At 34.3% G+C, this 21434-nt stretch overlaps 1 protein-coding gene across 1 annotated transcript; it reads left to right on the forward strand.

Moving 5' to 3' along the window:
* Nucleotides 1-18364: 18364 nt before the first annotated feature.
* On the forward strand, nucleotides 18365-19635 carry LOC141660402 (uncharacterized). Its single transcript, XM_074467386.1, has 2 exons — nucleotides 18365-18846; nucleotides 19191-19635. Exons 1-2 carry the CDS (start codon nucleotides 18365-18367, stop codon nucleotides 19633-19635), a joined length of 927 nt encoding a protein of 308 aa, XP_074323487.1.
* The last annotated feature ends 1799 nt before the right edge of the window (nucleotides 19636-21434 follow it).

The following is a 21434-nucleotide window of genomic DNA, read 5'->3' on the forward strand; positions in this document are numbered from 1 at the left end:
GTATGAAGCACTTCTGAAGAAATAACAAGTAAAAACCTATATTGCTGAAGGTAAAAGTTGGGATGATACGGAGGATGAAGATGATGTTGAAGAATATGGAAACTATGTTCTCATGACTTTGGAGGAAGGAGAGTCATCTACATCAAAATCGGAGGTACCTATCCTAACTACCATTGATTTAAATGCTTCACAATATAAGGAAACTTTTGAAAAGATGAGTGGAGAAATGTTTCACATTCACATAAGAATGGTGGGAGCTATTGAAGGAATGAGTAGGCTGTCAAAAGTAAATTAGAAACTTGAGATTGAGAAACAAGAATTGAAACTTGAGATTGAGAAACAAGAATTAGAGTAGCAACTTGTCATTCTAGAAGTAGTTAGACAAGAAAATGAATATCTCAAAAACAAGCTAAAATGTGCAAAGGAAGTAGAAGTTGTTCTAAGAGACGAAGTTGAGAAAAATGATCTTAAGCTCAAGTCATTTAAAATGCATCTCAATTAGTTGGTCAGTACCATGAAAAGAACAAGCCTTGTGCTAACATAGCTATTGGTTTGGACTATGAGGTTGGTGCATCTTGTAAGAAAAGTGATGTTGACAAGGGAAAGGAGAGTGTGAACAAAGAATTTCATGTGGTGCTTAAAAAGGTGAATGCACCATTGTTCAAATCTTGTGAGGTGAACTTGAGTGAAGAGGAGCTTATCATCAAGCAAGAAATTGCAGATGAAGACGAAGAAAAGAAAAATGCTAAATCCACTCTCAATACTGAATGTGAGAAGATACTTGAAGCTAGTCCAGTTATCAAGACACCGGTAAATGAGATCAAGAATGAAAGCACTGGAAAGAAAAAGAAGAATAGAAATGGAAAGATAGGTGTCAACAAAAGCAAGAATTATGCATATGTTGCAGATGCACCCATAAAGTAATGTCAAATATGTGGCTCAACAAATCATCTAACTCATCTTTATAAAAAGGTTGTTAGTGAGCCAAAGTATGAAACTTTCTAATACAATGAGGCTTAAGCCAATAACCCCTACTCTTTCTGTGACAAGTTTGATTGCATTCCATGCAATATAAAAGTTATGACCAGCTATCATAAAGTGAGAAAGAATCTAAAAGAAGTTAACTTTAGATATGTGAACAAAGAAGAAAATGTTAATCAAACTAAAAATGATGTTTCTTTTGAATGTTTAAATTCTACTTCTTCTAACTTTTACAAGAAGAAGAAAGTGCCCAACACTGCTTGGGTAGCTAAACACACTTAAACCTCATTATGTGCAGGCCAAGAAGAATAAATTCATGTGGATCATTTATAATGGATGCTCCAGACATATGACAGGTGATAAAGCCCTGCTATCACAGTTTGAGGAGATGGCTGGCCCTTGATAGTTTGAAAATGAAGTTGAAAATAATGCAGACAATAGAGTGGAAGAAGAAATAAGTGAACTAGTGGATTCTGATAATGTGAATTCATCTCAAGAAAGAAGCTCACCTGGATTTGATGGCACAAACTCATGTGGAGAAAGAGATGATAGTTCTACAAGTCATGCCAATAAATAGGACAATTCTAGTCATCAAAATCATCACACTGGAAATGTGATAGAATTCATACAAAAGACACTATAATTTGTGATCATAATGTTGGAGTAAGGATTAGAAGCGCCACTGCAAATGAATGCATGCATGCATGTTTTCTGTCTCAAATTGAGCCTAAAAAAACTGAAGAAGCTCTACTTGATCCTGATTGGATAACTGTTATGCAGGAAGAGCTAAATCAATTTGAAAAAATAAAGTTTGGGAATTGGTTACTGCACCAAGAAACAGAAGCATCATTAGAATAAAATGGGTGTACGGGAACAAAATGGATGAAAATGGTATTGTAACAAGAAATAATGCAAGAGTGGTTTCCAAGGGTTTCTCACAATAAGAATAAATTAATTATGATGAAACTTTTGCTCCAGTTAAAAAACTTGAAGTAATAAGAATTTTCCTTGCATTTGCTGCACACACCAATTTCCAGGTGTATCAAATGGATGTGAAAAGTGCATTCATTAATGGTGAACTAGAGGAAGAAGTCTATGTGCAACAGCCTCCTGGCTTTGAAGTTCTAGAATTTTCAAATTTTGTTTACAGATTTTGAAGGCTCTCTATGGATTGAAGCACGCACCAAGAGTATGATATGACACTTTATCAGAATTTCTAATCAAACATGGATTCATTATAGGTACAATTGACAAAACTCTATTCTACAAGCAACATGGTGATGACATTATCCTAGTTCAAATCTATGTGGATGATATTTTCTTTGGTTCTACTAATGAAAAGTTATGTCAAAGATTCTCAAGACTCATGTAAAGTGAATATGAGATGAGAATTATGGGAGAACTGAGTTGCTTTCTTGGCCTTCAAGTTAGCCAAAGAAGTGATGGAATTTTCATCAGTCAAACTAAGTATGTCAAAGATCTTCTGAAGAAATTTAGGATGGTGGATTGATCACCTACATCTACCCCTATATCTATAGCTACCAAATTGGATGAAGATAAGAAAGAAAAAAGTGTAGACATATCAACCTACAGGGGAATGCTTGGATCTTTACTTTACTTGACTGCAAGTAGACTATCATGTTTGCTACAAGTCTGTGTGCTAGATTTCAAGCAAATACTAAGGAATCATATTTAATGGTTGTCAAGAGGATTTTCAGATATTTGAAGGGAACACCAAACTTGGTATCGTGGTATCCTAAGGGAAATGGTTTTGAAGTTATTGGATTCACATATGCAGGTTTCGCTAGATGCAGGGTAGACAGAAAAAGTACAAGTGGAAGCTGTCAATTCCTTGGTCAAAGGCTTGTATTATGGTATAATAAAAAATATCAATATGTGTCAACTTCCACAGCTGAAGCAGAATATATAGCTGCTGGAAGTTATTGTGCTCAAGTGCTTTGGATTGGAAAATCAACTAATGGATTATGGTCTAGTGTTACAAAAGATTCCAATCATGTATGACAATAATAGTGCAATATCTATTGTTGTTTATCCAGTTAACCATTCTAGAACTAAGCACATTGATGTAAGGTACCATTTTATTAGAGAACGTGATTCTAATGGTACTATTGAGCTTGTTTTTGTTCCAACAAAAAACAGTTAGCTGACATTTTCATCAAACCTTTGGATGAAGTAACTTTCGCTAGACTTGTAAGTGAAATTGGTATGTTAAATTCTTCATCCTAAAGGCAAGAACTTAGCTAATATGTTATAACAGATTAATTCTTGATAAATTAAAATAAATTTGATTTAATTAGGGATTAACTGGAATATAATTTATAAATATTTCAGAATTTTCTATATATTTATTTCTCACAATAAATCTAACTTGGAATTTTTCTAATTCTAAGAAAAACTGTTCAAATGTTAGTTCACATTATTAATATGTGAAACTGACATAAGACATATTCAAGACAGATCAAAAGTATATAGAGAACTGAGTTCTCGATGAGTCTAAATGACTTGTCGAGAAGGCCCTAATTGACTTCTCGATAAGTCTTTTTCATGACTTCTCGATAAGTCTTTTTCATGACTTCTCGATAAATTTCTCGACAAGTCTTTTTTATGACTTCTCGACAAGTATTATAGTGATCTTGATATACTTATCGATATGGAGTTCTCTACAATTCAAATTTTAGACTTCTCGATAACTTCAAACTGAAACAATTTAATCCGATAAATTACTTCAGTAAAATACTTCTGATATAGAATCAACTATAATTTTATGTTGAATTCTTCAATATAAATTAGAATATTTTGTCCAAAAAGGAAAAACTGGGTATTTGTACAACATCTTGATAAGTCACTATCTAGTTCTCGATAAATGTCAGGAAAGTGATCTTGACATGAGATCTCTATAAGTCATGTGACTTCTTTACAAGTAATTTTCAACCATTCTTTCTTCTCTTGTCGATAAGTCACATCTCTACCCTATAACTACCCAAACATCTCGACATAACCCCTCATTACGCTTTCGAGATCTCAATTGACCTAGTTACTGCGAGTTTTCATGATTCTCAAACTTTTCTAGCTTTCTCTCTCTAAAAAATACTTACCCACTCAATTTCAAAATACTTTTTATTGGAATCCAACACAAACACTGTCAGAGCAACCATCCCCAAGGAGAGAACTAACTTTTTAGTGTTTATTGGCCCTTCACAGGAACCTGACAATTTCAAGTGCTTTGTGAAATTCATGGTTGATTCCTACCTTTAGATGGTGAGAGGTTATATGCGGAGGTAGACCTTGGTGACACCATCACAAACACATAGATTTCATCATTTTTTACTGAAGATCATGTGCCTAAAGTTTCCAATGCACCTTTATGTGCACAACAGTCTTTATAGACTGCTAGATTTAAGGGTAGTACTTTTGAGGGGGAGCTACTCAAATCATTTCCAATTCAATTGGAGGTTTCTCATGCAGAAATAACCCCCTTCAAAATCCTAGCTGAAATTACCTTAACAATGGAAGTTAGGAGTCCAATTTCCAATGATCCAGCTATTGGGAAGGCAAGTACAATAGCACATTTCCAAAGATTCACAAAGCCCAACTCAAGGCATTCAACTTCATTGGTAAGGCCTTAGAGAAGACACTGGACATACATCAAGAACAAGTCAAGCACATGGTGAATGCTAAAATAAATGAAGTTCTACCCAGTCAAAGGGAAATTAAGAATAACTTCTGCAAATTTACTTAAAAGATGGCCAAGCTAGATCTCATATTTATGGAAGCAAGTCTAACACAGCTAAGGGAGTCCTTTGTGGCTCTTCATATAGTTTTCCAAGGTTAAATCTCTCAACACAATAACACCAAGGTCAAACTAGATCAACTATACAAAGCCAGGTATGAACCATCTGCCTTGATGATGGATGAAGTTAGAAAGGTGGTTCAAGAATCTTTTGGAGGAGATTCTACAAGTTCAATACCTATCCCATTCACTTCTTCATTTGCTCAAGTTCAAGCTTTACAGAATCAAGTAGCTGAGCTCAAAACCTCCAATGCATCTCTCACAACACAAGTCTCTCAGCTCACCTCTTTGGTTTAAAGTCAACAACAAGATATCAAGTCCCTAATAGACTCTCAGAAATATTTTCAAATGCAAACAAATGTGTCTTTGGGAGCTATCATGGGTGTTTTGAAGGTCCCTCTAGAGGAAAATCGACAAATGGTAAGGGCCCGAATCCCTAAACATGTCATTTTCCCTGCAACCAAGCCTAAGGGGAAGATGATGGAGCCCAAACTAAAATCAATCCAGAATGAAGATGATGTTGGAATTGAAAGACTCAAGATGGTAGATGAAGGTCCTTTTCTTGACAAAGAGTTTGCTGATTTTCTTGAAGGCCTGAGAGTCTCACTCAACTTAAATCACTTCACCTATAAAAAGGTTGTGAACAATAATGTAAATTTCCTGAGAGTGGTGCTAGTCACAAGATATAACTTCAGAGAAAAGAGAATTGTGATGAATGTAAATGATTCCGGTTTTGACAGGTGTATGCAGGTCTCTCTATCATTTTTACAATCAAGAGAGCCTCAGGACTGGACATCTTCATCAACAAAGTAAAAGTAATGAGTCCAGAGGACGCTCTTTTGCTACATAAACTAAAGAATGGTCAAATAGAAGCTTTATCCGAAGTCTACTTACATCCAATTAAAGGAGTGACCTACATTTTCCCCAACATTAGGAGATGCAAGCACTTTCAATTACCCAAACACTGTGTCATGGAAACAAAAAGCTGATGATGATGATGATAGAGACAGATTTGAAGACTAAGAAGAACAAAACTCATGAAGATGTGGAGATGATCAAAATTCTTGCTAAATACTTGAAGAATGAACACACTATGCTACCAAGAACCCAAATTTAATGAAAAAGATGATGACTTGGATGATGATGAGCAAAAGAAATACGAGCATAAATATTTTGGCTCAAATCCCAGTCAATCAAGAAAAGGTAGTGGGAGTCATAAGGATGCTCAAGGTAGTAAGAATAGTCAGAAGAAGGGAAAGGATGAAGGTAAGAAGGAGAGGAAGAATGGAAAAGACACCAATAACCCAAAAATTCAAAACTCTACCAATCTCAACCCAAACACCTAGCCAAACACAAACTCAAAACATCCAAACCTCAAAGCCTAAGTACCTATACAAACCTATAGCCAACTCTCTACTCAAAATACCTATCACAGCCAACCAAACCTCTTTAAGAAAACTCCTCAAACCTCCTTCGTTCAAACCTCCAACTAAAACTCACTTCAAATCTAATGGGAGAAGACCAAGGCAAATAAAAGTTGAAGTTGGTGCTCTTTAAAACTATTTCAATCAGGATGATTTTCTACCTATTTCATAAAATATAACAGATGATGATTACCACAAACAACTTGCTGAAAAAATAGTCAAAGTCTGTGTTGAATCTTTGGGAGAAGTGAGAATTTACTTTAAGGATGGCACCTTCAATTTGCTCAACAAATAAATTATTGAAAACTACTCATCTGTAGAGCTTGAAAGGATAATCATTTTGATGAATGCAATTGATGCTTTTACTAGGATGAGGAAGGTTGAGTTAGCTGAAAATTTAAGAGAGAGAAATGAAAGGCATGTTAGAGAAAAGACTGAGAAGTAAGCAGATGAGATGAAATATGCCAAGGAAATTGAGATGTTTGAGCAGAGGTCTAATGAGCTAAAGGCTAAAGGGTTGAGCAGATTTTCTCCTAATGGTATGTTCATGAATGTCAAGACTCATATATTATCAAGGTACAGAATACAGCATCTTGACAGTTACTCCCTAAGTGAATGGATCAAACTGGTAGAAGCTCTAAGAGGAATTGAAATTATTGAAGAACTTGAGTTTCTTGTCAAACTCAAGGATCTGATTAGAGAACAACCAGGTTATGAGAAATTCAGATAATCATGTAAACTCAACTCTGAATGTAACTGCAAGAATGTATAAAATTTGTACTTTGTAAATTTGTCAATTTTCATTTTAATTTTAGTTTGGGGTTAGTCTTGTTATCAGGCATGAATTTGTGTCAAGTAATCTTCTCACAAATTAGGGGAGATTGTTGTGCAAGGCGTTCATGTTTATAACAAGACTAAGTCATTTAGCAACCCTAAGAATCAATTGTATGAAAATTTTATTGTATTCCGTATTTGTATTTCTTGAGTCTGTAAAAATGTTAAGTAGATTAGATAGGAGGATTTTTCTATGAACAGTCCTCAAGCTAAGGAATAAACTCTGGAAGAAGATTAATCTTGATCATGTCTCAGAGAGAAGTATAGAAGCTTGGATTTGAATAATGTTGTTCTAGGAAAAATGTTCAAAGTTAGATATCGACAAGTCACACATCAAGGAATATAGAGATGTATGTCGAGAAGTCACAAATGTCTTGTAGAGAAGTCTCTAGAGATATCGACAAGTCAATCTACATGTAAAGAATTGGAGATATCAATAAGTCAAAAACTTATGTAGAGAACTAAAGATATCGACAAGTCATTCTACTTGTAGAGAACTGGAGATATCGACAAGTCAAAAGCTTATGTAGAGAACTGGAGATATCGACAAGTCATTCTACTTGTAGAAAACTGGAGATATAGACAAGTCAAAATTTTATGTAGAGAACTAGAGATATCGATAAGTCATTTTACTTATCGATATGTGACATCTCTACACAATAAAAGAGATCTCGACAAACAACCCCAGAACTCAAATTATAGACAATTTGAAGATCCAAGATTGTTAGTCAAGAAATAATTTTATCACTGAATTAGAAAGCCTACAAATGCAGCTTGAAGGATGCAAGATCAAGGGCCAAGATAAACTGGACAAAGGAGGGTCACAGACCTAGGAGATTCTGCATAGATATGATGCGCTAGAAATAGAAACAGACAAAGGAGTTTTAGAAAATGTGTTAGTCTATTTTAGTGCAAGTTCTGTAAATCGTGCATGGTGATCTAAAAAACATGTTACTGGTCCTTTGTTTAGATGTAACAAATAAATTGAGAAAAATTTGTATTTTCTCAAGAGAAGTAACTGAATTCTTATTTTCAAGAACACGGATTTGTAGTATAAACAAATTTGATTTAATATAAATCAAGTGAATTTTTGATAAATTACTTGTGTCTTTGCATTCAGTCTTTTATCACTACAAGTTTATCTAGTTGTTAAGTTCCAAGAGCCATAAGCACTCAAAGATAAATCGAGTAAACAAGAAAACACATTCACCCCCCTCTATGTTGCACTTCATAGCTAACACGGGCGTAATTCGAGTCGAGGTTAATCGAGTCGAGTCGGCCAACTCGTTTAACTAATTGAGCCTAAACCTCTGCCTGAACTCAACTCGTTTAATTTCACGAGTCGGGTCGAGGCGACTTTTTCAGCTAAACGAGCTGCTTTTGACGAGTCAAACGAGTCAGTTCGTTTAATTTTACACTTAATCGAGTCAAAACTTGTAACCAAAATCAGCTCGTTTGTCTTCATGAGACCACTCAAGCTGGATCATTTAAATCTTTTACTCAAACTTAGCTCGTTTGACTAAACGGGTCTAGCCGAGTCGAGGCCATTTTAACTAGTACGAGCTCTCGAACTTCCCGACCCGAATTATATTTCTAGATTCTTTATTTGCTACAATAAAAATATAAGTATCTTTTAAATAAGCATGAAAATTGATGTAAAATATAATTATTATGAGAATAAAATAATCAAATATATATATTCCATCAATACTATAGTATACATCATATCATTAAGAAAGGATTTCAACTTTTACATTACGTGGGGTTCCTACTTTTAATCATAACGTTAGTAGAAGATTTTCACTTTTAATATTATTATATTAATATTAATATACTAATTAAATTGAATTAATATTTTTAGTGGAATATTGCTACATGGCACATCATATCATTCATAGGAGAATTTTTATTTTAATATAAAGGTTGTAGAAATGTAATATTAATATTATTATTTTTGTTTAATTAAATTGATAATTTTAGTGGCATACGACGTTATATGTAATATTATTGAAGTTTAGTTATTTTAAATAATAATAATAGTAGTAATAATAATAATAATGATAATAATAATAATAATAATAATAATAATAATAAGATTTTGACTAGAATTAGAACAAGTAATTCCATATATTTAATTAAAAAAAAGAGAAAGAAAAACTAATATTAGATGTTTAGTTAAGTTAATTATTATTAAAATTCTAACTATTATAAAATATAGGGGTCAACAATCAGAAAATCATTGAAAAAGAAGAAAGGCTGGGAGACGAAAACAGAGGGGTTCCACTCTTAAGGTCTTTTAAGTCTAAACTATCAACAAACAGGTACATACATACTTTTGTTTGATTTATTAAGTCAGATAGTCACGCTAATAAAAAGGGTAACTTGAAGTGTTGATGTACATAGATTTTATATCGAAGTTTTACTATCAGTCTGGTCATGTACATTCTTGTGAATTTAAAAGTCTAAACCATTTGTATGTTAGACATATTATTATATTTATTCGTATAAAACTATTCCCATAATTGATTATGAATTCAAATACTAGTTATGATGTATATTTGATTGGGTTTAATCCTAAACATTATAAATTGATAATATTGAAGTTTTGTTTGATATATTTAACATGTTTGTGTGCTGGGACAATAATGCATTAGGTAAGTTTTATTTGAATTTATATGATTGTGTTATGGCTTTGTCAATTTAATTGTACAATTATTAGCCTTATTTTTGAATAAATTCTATATAATATTTTTTGAATATACTTATATTTGATTCATATTTATTGAATAGTCTAATAGTCTGTGCTTTTTGAATATATTTTAATTAATAAAATATTCATGCGAGGTTGCCGGACCTTAAAAATTCTATTTAGATAATGTGTATATTGTACTAAATATATATATATATATAGTTGTGCTATATGTGTTATTTTGTTATTTTAAATTATTGGAAGTTGAGTATATATATGTACATTATTTATATAAATTACATTCACTTGTTTGGCTTTTCTGGATTTTGTAATTTGTACGTGAACAAAACACAGAGCATTTAGTGTCTAAGCAGTACAAACAATTACAACCGAAAATAATAAATTAGTTATGATTAATTTAGTTAATTATTTTTAGCAAATGAATATAAGCCAAATATAAATTGATCGTTAATAATAAATTATGATTTTGTATTTAGATCGGGGGAAGCGAATTTAGAGAATCGTTTAGAATTTGGTTAGCATTATTGTTAGCGAGTTTTGAGGTACGAATTCTATCTTTTTTTATTCAACGCTATTCTTGTTACGATTATATATGTTTTTATCGTCTAGTTCTTTATTCTGTTTGTTCTGTTATTATTCGTCTCAAATGTTTTGACTCTTTAAAACTATTTTAAAACCTGTTTTGAACTATCTAAAAATCTATTTCATCCGAGATTTTCAAAAATACAAAAATCTTAAATAATTTTTTAAAATATTCGAATATATCTTTCGGTCTATATGTCACATCTTTGTTTCAAAATATTAAAGTATATGTTTAGTTATGGTTATAAATGTTTAAATACTTGTCTCATTTCTGTTTCAAAATATTTGCATACTGTTTCAGTGATTTTAGAAATTATTCATGTTATAAATCTGTTAGAATATTTGATAAATCTGCATCAGGTGATTTAAAATTTTACCAAATTATTTTATTTGAACTCTTAGTGATATAGGGTATACGAGTTAACCAGTTATAATGATACTACAACCATGTCATTGGGGCACCAGTGACATGACACTTTCGTGACAGTGTGATTGGTCACGACGTATCCTTCTGTTAGCTCTTTGGACTAGCTTTGCGCATTTGATATTTGTTTCAGGATACGTGGGTGCACCCAGAGTTTGATTCGTGATTCGATTTTACGGTGACGTTATATATGCCGTACACGTTATTCGTTCTGTTGCATACATTACAGTACTCTATGATGTATGTATTTGTATATGTTCTAATTTCGATATGAAATATTCTAACCCTCGTTGTTTCAGCCATATTTATTTTACAAATTTTCTTTGATTATAAATTGTCAAATATTATAATTGTTTTTTTATTTTATATAATGTATTCCAATCCGTACTAGGCATTTGACTCATGCCGTATTCTTTTTCTGGCAGGTGTTTAGGGGGATCTGAGACTGTGTGATGGAGAGTTACCGTGCATTTTATTAATTAGGTCTCAGTACTTTTAGCGTTATTTAAATTTAAATATTTATTAGAGATTATATTAGTGTTTTATTTACAGATTTATAGATGATAGGAGAGGTTGTTACATTATAGATGACAAATCAATACCATTAGCATGGTGGTAAGGCTTTTAATCACACATTCACACCAGTTATTTTAAATATAAAGAGTATAAAAAATACAAATATTTATTTTATTATAGCGATTGTTTATATGGTCTACATGTAATCAATAATAAAATAATTTCTTAATATTTTACTCCTAATAGAAATTAAAATAGCTCATCTTATTTGTTTTATAATAATTTATATGTTAACAATGATGGAAATATTAAAAATCTCCCTTTTAACACACAAATGCATATAACGACAAGTATAGTGCGTACAAATTTTTAAATAGATGTGTATAAAGTTTATGCACATAATGAAATGTATGAAAATTATTTGTGTCAAGAACTGCGTAATTTAAATGCTCAAACATTTATCAATGTTTCGTTTGCTTCGGAAACAGCAATCTTTTTTTTTGACTAATTTTGGCTTATAGTCTTATAAATGAGTATCTGTTCTCAACAATTCTCGGGGTGAGCCAGTATCGAACCCACGATCTGGGACGACAGAGGATAAGCCCTTTACCACTTGAGCTATCCAACCGTGCAAGAAAGAATGAAATAGTATATGTAAATGCCGGTATAGTAATTGCAAACAAATTTCATTCTTCTTCTTGGAATCTCAGTCAATTTATACACCATTATCTACTACGGTCTTTTTAATGTGTGTCCAAGAACAAACAATAAGCACTAAATTTTATAAATTTGATGTATTTTTATTGATGGAGTTGTTGTAAATGCGGGAGTCCATCAATATTTATAATTAGATCACCAATTAAAATACACCAAATTTATGAGAGTTAGTGCTTATTATATGCATTTGAGCACACATTAGAAAAACCGTATCTACTACTATATGTTCTAAATTTATTAACTGAAACGCGGTGGCACAAATTGCCAGGATTTCTTGGTTGTGATGTCCGTTGCACAAGTAGTACTTAATATTCCTATTTGCTACCGAAATTGAATAAAATGATAAGCGTAGAAATTGAATCCTTCAAAGTTGAAGAAGTAAGCAAACCAACTAACAAAGTTGCAAATTTGATACTCACCCCTAGAGATGACAACAAGCTGTTCGGATTTATAAAATTCAAAGTCAAGTTTAAAAAATTTTGGATTACCTAAATCTGTAAGGTTTTGGATGGGATATTTTTAGACTATTCTAAATTATGAACATTGTATCAAATTTAATAACACTGATACATATAAATACGACTAGTTGTATTTATATAATAATAAAAAATAATAAATTATTAAGTAGTTAAACAAATTATGTTACACGAGTTAGTAGATGCTAAGATATGTTAATTACATAATATTCCGTTTTCATCACAAATTAAAATATATTTTGTTAATATAAATATATAGCACATCTTAAGTAAAATAAAAGTTTGAGATTGGAAAAAAGTTGATTAAACAAGTGTTGACAATCTTTACATTAATATATTAATACTTAAATAATACAATAAAAAATATAAATCATATGTCTTACATCTAATATATTCCAGTATATATAATGCATTATGTAAATATTATATATCAATTATGTGTTAGTTTATTTATCGTTTTGGGGTTTGAATTAAATTTTGAATTTCGGATTAGGTATCGAATCGATATCATTAAAATCCAAATCCAAAATTTTAATTTCGGTATATTCAAAATTTCGGCTTTCAGATCGGGTATCCAGATCAAATTAATTTGTCATTCTTACTCACTCCCGTCGACTTTGTAAAATACGTGATTTTTTTCATGCAATTAGATTTGTTTTGATAATTTAATTATGATTTTATTATCACAAATAAAAGTATTCGTGTTATGTTTTATATAAATTATGTATTTTTAATGCATTTCAATTTGCTCGGGAGAGGTAATTGTATATATTATTTTTTAATTTTGTATTTTGCATAAAAAGATAAGCTTTCTATTTTATAAGAAACAAACAAAATGGGAAAATATTATATAGAAATAGGTCTTCAAAGTAAAGTGTCTTAAAATATGTGTAAAAACATAAAAAATATGAATTGTGATCCTTATTAGAAAAATAAAAAATTATAATTAAATAATATGATCAAAGTACCTAATTAAGACTGGAACCGAATTTGAGGAATCTGGGTTTGAATTTGGATTCGATTCGTTTATAACGAATATAATTCATATTCGTATAAAAATGAGCGAACAATTATACTTTATAATTCGAACGAATATCGAGTTGAATCTCATCACTCATGTGTAGACTGCAGTCATATTTATATAAAGTAATTTAAATAATTTTTAAATTACTTGAATATATATTTATTAAAGATATTCAATTCTAATTCGTAAATTATGTTTAGAATATATGTATTACATGGAATAAATATTTACTAAAAATATTCTAAAAAATGTCCCCGCTTTAATTTTGTAATTATTTGTTCAAGTAATTATTAAATTTTTAGTATTATTTTAGATGAATTTGAATTCAAATATATAAATTTAAGTAATTCGATACTTAATTGAATTAAATTAAATATAAATATTTATATTCAAATTTGAGTCGAATCTGAACAAGTCATAAACATTCTAATTTAAATCCGGAAGACGTCCCTTATTTGGATCATTTGAAAAGAATATACCGAATCCCTTATTTGGATCGTTTTAAAAGAATATACTGAATCAGAAAAAGTTGCTGAAGAAAGGCATTTTCTATAGTTGGAAGATGAGGTCTTCGCCTGAAAACTTATTGTGAAGGGGAATCTTTTATGGAATTTGATTTAATTAAGGGTCAGCCCAAAAGAAATGAAAAATAAGTAAGGAAAACTGTATATAGCAGCAACTAGCAAGTACAATATGCAGAAATGTGTCACTTTCTATTTTTTTTTTTGAGCAAAAGACAATTTCCATTAAACCGGAATGTCACCCAAAAGTGACTCCGACAGTTGAAAGTCAAGTCAATTGCAATATGTATACATAATTCAACCAACCTGCTCCGCGGAGGAATAAATACTAAGAAATTACAATTACAACTTACAAGTGCAACATTAAATAGAAAGAAAAGTAAACACCTCGACAAAAAACGAAAATTACCTACAAAAATTTGTAATTTTTTATGAATGGACATGTTTCCGTGAACCACTACTTAAATTTGCTATAACGTGGACAAGAAAAAATTGAGCTTGAATAGCATTTTGGGAAGTGGACGAAATAATTTCAACTTAGAAAAGAATAAAAATTAATAAGAAAAAACTCACTTTTCAAAAAATACAATAATATCAAAATAATCAAATTTTGGTTACTATTATATAATATAATTAACTAGTTTCACTCAGTGAACTCATTACTATACAAGATTTATATATTTTATTTCACTGTTTAGTTTTCATCCCGAGTTCGAATTCTCGTAACAACATAATTAAGTTCGACCTTTTTATTTCAGTTCTTTGTCTTCCATCCCGAGTTTGATTTTCTATAACTACAAAATCAAATTAGGGGTATTTTGGTTCAAGATGTAATATAGACTTGTAATTAGAAATCGAATTAGAGTGGTATGAGTATCAGGTATCATGTGTGATATCATTGGTTGAGTGTTGTAATAAATTTTTTTAATTTAAATTATGTTAAGTCAATAATTTTAGTTTAATTAAATATATTAATTGTATAATTATTTTAATATTTTTTAGGTTCATAGTTTCTCTTAATACTCAACATTTATATTTAATTGATTAAATAAAAATTAAAATAATAAAATACAAGTTGATACTGATACCCCTCAATACTCACTCATATCCACCTCTTATTTGGATATGAAAAACCCAACATCGCCGGTTTGAGGAATAAATATGAAATTTTATTTTTTTACCAAACGTTTGAAATGACTGAAACCCATAATTGTTCATAGAATCTGGCCAACCAAACGATCCTTTGGTATTTTGATTTCACCCCGGTTTAATTTCCTATCATTACATAATTAAATAATTTTATTCATTTCTCAGATATATTTTCATCTTACTCTCAAATTCAATTCCGTATCATTACATTATTCTTATCAACTACACAATTTGATAGTATCAAATATTATTCTTTGAATTTCTAATGTTATAAATAGTTTTAAAAATATCATTCAAAATTTTAGTCCAACATTCTCTATTCAAATTTTAATTTTGCAAAAATATATTCAAATTGGCCTAGCGTATATTTGAAATTGGGAAGCCCAGTTTGCACGGATATACATAATGAAATGAATTTGAGCTTTGAGAACCCAAATTTGGGCCTAGTCCAGAATAAAGAGTGACCCATCGACCGAAATGCATGATGCCATTCTCTCCCGTCAGTTGTCACAAAAAAGAAGTAAACAACTTAAAACTATCATCTCAACAAATGATTATGTATGAATTCTGTTTTAGTAGTCATTAATCATTATATATTCATGTATTTCCACAGCAGTAATATAAAATTATAAATTACAAAAAAATACTTTAAAACTAGGACAACAATAACCAAGTCCTTGGAAGGCTGAGAATATTGGGAGAGCGTTGTGATGCAGTTTGTGGAATTTTCTCAAAGTGTTTTCTGCATATGATATGCATAAAACATAAAGAATAGAGAGCTGTAATATTACATTCTCTGAACACCATACTATTTTCACCTGGATAAGATCCTGCTGCTATAACATGAATGATTGAATGGACAATAAAGGTTTGCGATTTTGGAACAATTGGAACCCTAATTAATAAGTAGAGAAACATGTGAATCCTATCCAGATAACTTCTTAAATCCTAGTTTAACATGCTACAAACCAAAAACAGGACTTGAGAAATATTTACAAACAGCCAAAACGTATCATTGTTTGTTAGCACAAGTAGATGGTGATTGCAATTTGCAATATATTTGCACAAATACATACTATCACAACTGCCCTTTTTGTTGATTTGGGTTGCATGTGTATCATATAGCAGTACAACAGCTCCTTTCATCAAGATGAATGTGATGGTTCAGTTGGAAATTTTGGTATGTATAGCAGTGTCACAGCTTCTGGCATGTGTGTACCTGAGATGTCATCTTCTATCTTAATTAAATAAATGAGTAAATAAATTAAATTAAGGACCACAGTTCATTTATTACTTTCCATCGCTATATATTGTTACATTCCTTTCCCTCTGCTGTCTGTCTGTCTGTCCGTCCTAATTCTCGATATACTCTGCCGTCATAATTCTTGAAAATTAGTAATCTCGGCTTTTTAAAAACTGATCAACTGTTGAAAATCGTTTAGCAAACGTTGAAAAGAGCCGCAGTACCTTTTCTTCGCTGCTGTGTAAAGTACAGAAAATGCCAGAAAACCCAAACTATTTTCAAAATACCAACCTGTCACTTGTGTATCAGGTGACTTCGTTAATAATAATACGAGACTATACAGGCGCTTATAAATTAAAATTAGGTATTTGTCAAACCATCTCATTTTGGACAAATTTAAGAAATTTGATTGAGTACCTAAAACCGCTCATAAACTATGGATATGTGAGCCGTATATTACGGAAATATACTACTCATAAACAGTTACTGAGTCAGGATTTTCGTCAATTGGGGTGATAGGGTATAAACGACCTGGATAGGATCCAATCCGGATCTAAAGGTTATCAAGCTCAACCAACGGATCAAGACCCCCTTCTCCCAGAACAAACAAGTGGTGAGACCAGGCCCGGTCCACCCAATGACTCGGGTCATCTGCCAACCCGGTTCTAACCAGGGACCTGGATCACCTGCCTACCAGGATTCAGCCCATGACCTGGATAATCTGCCTACCTTGATCCGGATCAGGGCCAAGATCACCATTAAGGGGGGTCCCTGCAAGCACATGCACATTCCACAACCCGCCAAGAAAGGGTACGTGGGCACGTGACGATGACAGCTATCAACAACCAACATACCAGACAAACACGGTGCGTGTCAGAAGGCCGTCAGGACACCCTGAAGGTGGTCCTCCCCTGGACACGTGTAAGCAATCCACCCAAGTCAGGCGTCCTCTGCTCCCAAGATCCAACGGCCCTGATTTAGAGATAACAACCCCTAAACCCTACCTCTGGGCTATATATACCCCCAAGGATTAAAAGGTTTAGGGGTTAGAAAAATATTCACACTTTGGCACACTCACTTTCCCAGCAGGATCCAACCCAGGACCTGGATCATCTCCCAGTCAGGATCCCACCCAGGACCTGGATCATCTCCCAGCAAGGATCAAACCCAGGGCCTGGATCATCTCCCAGCCAGGATCCCACCCAGAACCTGGATCATCTCCCAGCCAGGATCCCACCCATGACCTCGGTCATCTCCCATCCAGGATCCAACCCATGACCTAGTTCATCTCTCAGCCAGGATCCGACCCAGGACCTGGATCATCTCCCATCCAGCAAGGATCCAACCCATGACCTGGATTATCTCCCATCCAGGATCCAACCCGGGACCTGGATCATCTCCCATCCAGGATCCAACCCCGGACCTGGATCATCTCCCATCCAGGATCCAACCCAGGACCTGCATCATCTCCCAGCCAGGATTCAACCCAGGACCTGGCTCATCTCCCAGTCAGGATCCAACCCCGGACCTTGATCATCTCCCAGCCAGGATCCTACCCAGAAACAGGATCATCTCCCAACCAGGATCCAAACCAGGACCTGCATCATCTCCCGAGCAGGATACAACCCGAGACTTGGATCATCTCCCAGCCAGGATCCCACCCAGGACCTAGATCATCTCCCAGCAAGGATCCAACCAGGATCCAGGATCTCAAAATCTACAGCGACTCGCAGATTGTGGTAAAACAAACAAATGGCGAGTACATAGCCAATGATCCAATTTTAGCCAAGTACCAGACTCTGGTCCAAAACTCCCTCGCCTCGATACCAAAAACACAAGTCATTCAAATCTGTAGAGAGCAGAATTCAGAAGCTGATACACTATCTAAACTTGTTCAAAATTCATCAGACCTGGATTGCTCTGTCTACTTTGAAGAATTACAGAGACCAAGCATGGAGTCTGAAGAGGTCCTAGAAATAGAAAACAACCCGAATTGGATGACTCAATTTATCAACTACTTGGAGAAGGGAGAGCTCCCGGAAGATAAAGGGAAGGCTCAAAGGTTAAAAGCCAAGGCAACAAAAAATTTTATTGAAGAGGGAATACTCTCCCGTCGGACCTTCTCATCTCCGATCCTAAAGTGCATTGGCCCAGGGGAGGCACAGTATTGTCTAATGGAAGTCCACGAGGGGATATGCGGGGATCATATGTCCGCAAAGGCCCTAGCTCACAAGATCATAAGACAAGGGTACTACTGGCCAACCATTCACCGGGATGCAATAGATTTTGTGAAAAAATACAAGGAATGCCAAATCTTCAGCAATGTGTCCCGGATCAGTCCAGTCTTACCCTCCTCAGTCCTGACACCTATTCCCTTTGCTGTCTGGGGTATTGACATCATGGGACCTTTTCCCAGGGCCAAAGGAGACCTCAGGTACTTGCTAGTCTCAATCGATTATATGACCAAATGGGTAGAGGCAAAAGCTATGAGAACGATAAACCAGCAAGATTACATCAAGTTCATGGACAACATCTTGATGAGGTTCGGGATCCCGAAAGTACTGGTCTCGGATAATGGGTCACAGTTCGTCGGATCAGAATTTAAATCCTACCTTCAAGAACGGGGTATCTGGCACAAGAAGTCGTCTATAGCCTACCCTCAAGGGAATGACCAAGTCGAAGTAACCAATCGAATACTTCTCGGGGGATCGAGAAGAGGCTCAGGGAAAGCATAACCAAATGGCCAGAAGAGTTGCCTAATGTACTCTGGGCATACAGAACAAGCCCCCGAACAAGCACAGGGGAAACCCCCTTCAAACTGGCTTATGGAACTGAAGCTATGCTACCAATTGAAGTGGGATCCCCCTCCCATCGAGTAATCAATTTTGATGAGATAACGAATGAGGAGGGGCTCAGAACAAATATTGATCTAATTGATGAAGTCCGAGACCAGGCGGTGGCAAGAATGGAAAAGTACAAGGAAAAAACTAAAGAGCACTTCAACAAGAAGTCCCGGGTCACAAACTTTCAAGTTGGAGACTTGGTCCTTCGAGACACGGAAGCTTCAGATCCCACCAACACTGGGAATCTAATGTCAAAGTGGGAAGGCCCATATAAAGTCAAGGAAGTCCTAAGGCCAGGCACATACAAGCTCATGAACATGGATGAATCTGAGATCCCAAATACTTGGCATGGACTCAGGCTCAGAAAATTTTACCAGTAAAAGAAGCAACCAAAACTTGTAGCATATGGCAAGCAACCAATCTATCATCCTATATTTTGTATGAAGAAAATTTCAAGTCAATGAAAATAATTTCCTTTTCTTAGAAAGTTATTACTTTTTAATTAATAGTAAAGAAAGCAGAAAACAATCAGGATATAGTCTTATAACCGGGTTGGAAGCAAAAAACAAAAGCAACCACTATTTGCTTAGAAAATTTCTAAGTAGATAGAGCAATCATCAATCCAGATATAGTATCATACCCGGATTGAAAGCAAATCCAAAATTAAAAAAATCAACCCGGATAAGCATTTGAATCCGGGTTGAAAACAACCATTATGTACTCAGATCATTCTCCAAGTACATAGAGCAAATAAGCAAACATCAATTCGAGTTAGTATCACACCCGGATTGAAAGCAAATTTAAAAGCAAAAATCAACCCGAATAAACATTTGAATCCGGGTTGAAAAAAACCATTATGTACTCAGATTATTTTCTAAGTACATAAAGCAAATAAGCAAACATTAATCCGGGTTGGTATCATACCAGGATTGAATGCCAATTTAAAAGCAAAAATCAACCCGGATAAGCATTCGAATCCGGGTTGAAAACAACAATTACGTACTAAGATTATTTTTTAAGTACATAAAACAAGCAAACATCAATCCGAGTTGGTATCATACCCGGATTGAAAGCAAATTCAAGATCAAAAATCAAGAATGATAAGCATTCGAATCCGGATTGATATACCATACCAAAAGCAAAGTCAACCCGGATAAGGCTTCATACCCGGAACAACCCGGCTATAAACCCAATCCGGGTTGGGGGCCATAGCCACAGCCCGGATCAGGATCATTTGTGCAATAGAGCCAGGATCTGGATTGCTCATAAAAGTAAAAACTACCGGATGAAGTGTCCTACCCGGACCGGAAGACAAGCAAATATCTTCTACAATGGAAGAAAAGTAAAAGGAAACGGAAGTAAAACTTAAAGCAAGATCCGAAAAAAATCCAAACATTACAAATAGTTCAAATCAAAGTACGACAATTGGAAATCCTAGAAAAAGACATTACAGGGGTTGGGCCCGAGAAGCTTAGCAAAGCTGGTCCTAGAGGAAACTAGGGTTGGGCCCATTATATGGTTCTGGTTCGCCCTTACCCTGCTCAACAGCTGCCTTGGCCGCCAAGAATTCTTGAATAAAGCTGTCATAGGAAGCAAAGGGATCGGTTTTGATGTGCCATTCAGCAACAACCCAGGATCTGCGAACCTCGGGCACCCCGGCTTGGGCAACCTCAAAGTCATATACATCACTGGCCTTGAACTCAGCAATTATGGCTTCCTTGTTCAAATCCTCCTTAGCAGCAAGCTCGGATTTCAGCTTCTCCACCTCCTTAGCAAGACCATTAGCCCGGTCCTGCTCTTCCTTCAGCTTCTCATTCAATCCGGATTCCACCGTCCGGAAGCTCTCCCGGGCCTCGTCCAGCTCATCCTTCAAGTTATCAGCCCGCAACTTCTCATCCCAAGTCCGGTTGTTGGCCTCCCGGATCTCTGTGAAAGCAACGTCCGAACAGATGGATATGGCGCTCCCGAGATGAGAAAAGACAAAAAAAGAAACTAAGCACCGAATCAATTGGGGGGCACAACCCGGAACTAAAACCATGGAAATTTAATTACCTGCCCCCACTGTCCAGTTACCCTCTTCAAAGAAGCAGCCATGTTGTATCCTTCAACTTCCTCCCAGTCTTCCTCAGAGAGGATGCTAGACATTAACCCGGCTAGATCGACCAAAGTCTTGGTCCCT

Source organism: Apium graveolens, chromosome 5, assembly GCF_009905375.1.
Source record: "Apium graveolens cultivar Ventura chromosome 5, ASM990537v1, whole genome shotgun sequence".
NCBI lineage: Eukaryota > Viridiplantae > Streptophyta > Magnoliopsida > Apiales > Apiaceae > Apium > Apium graveolens.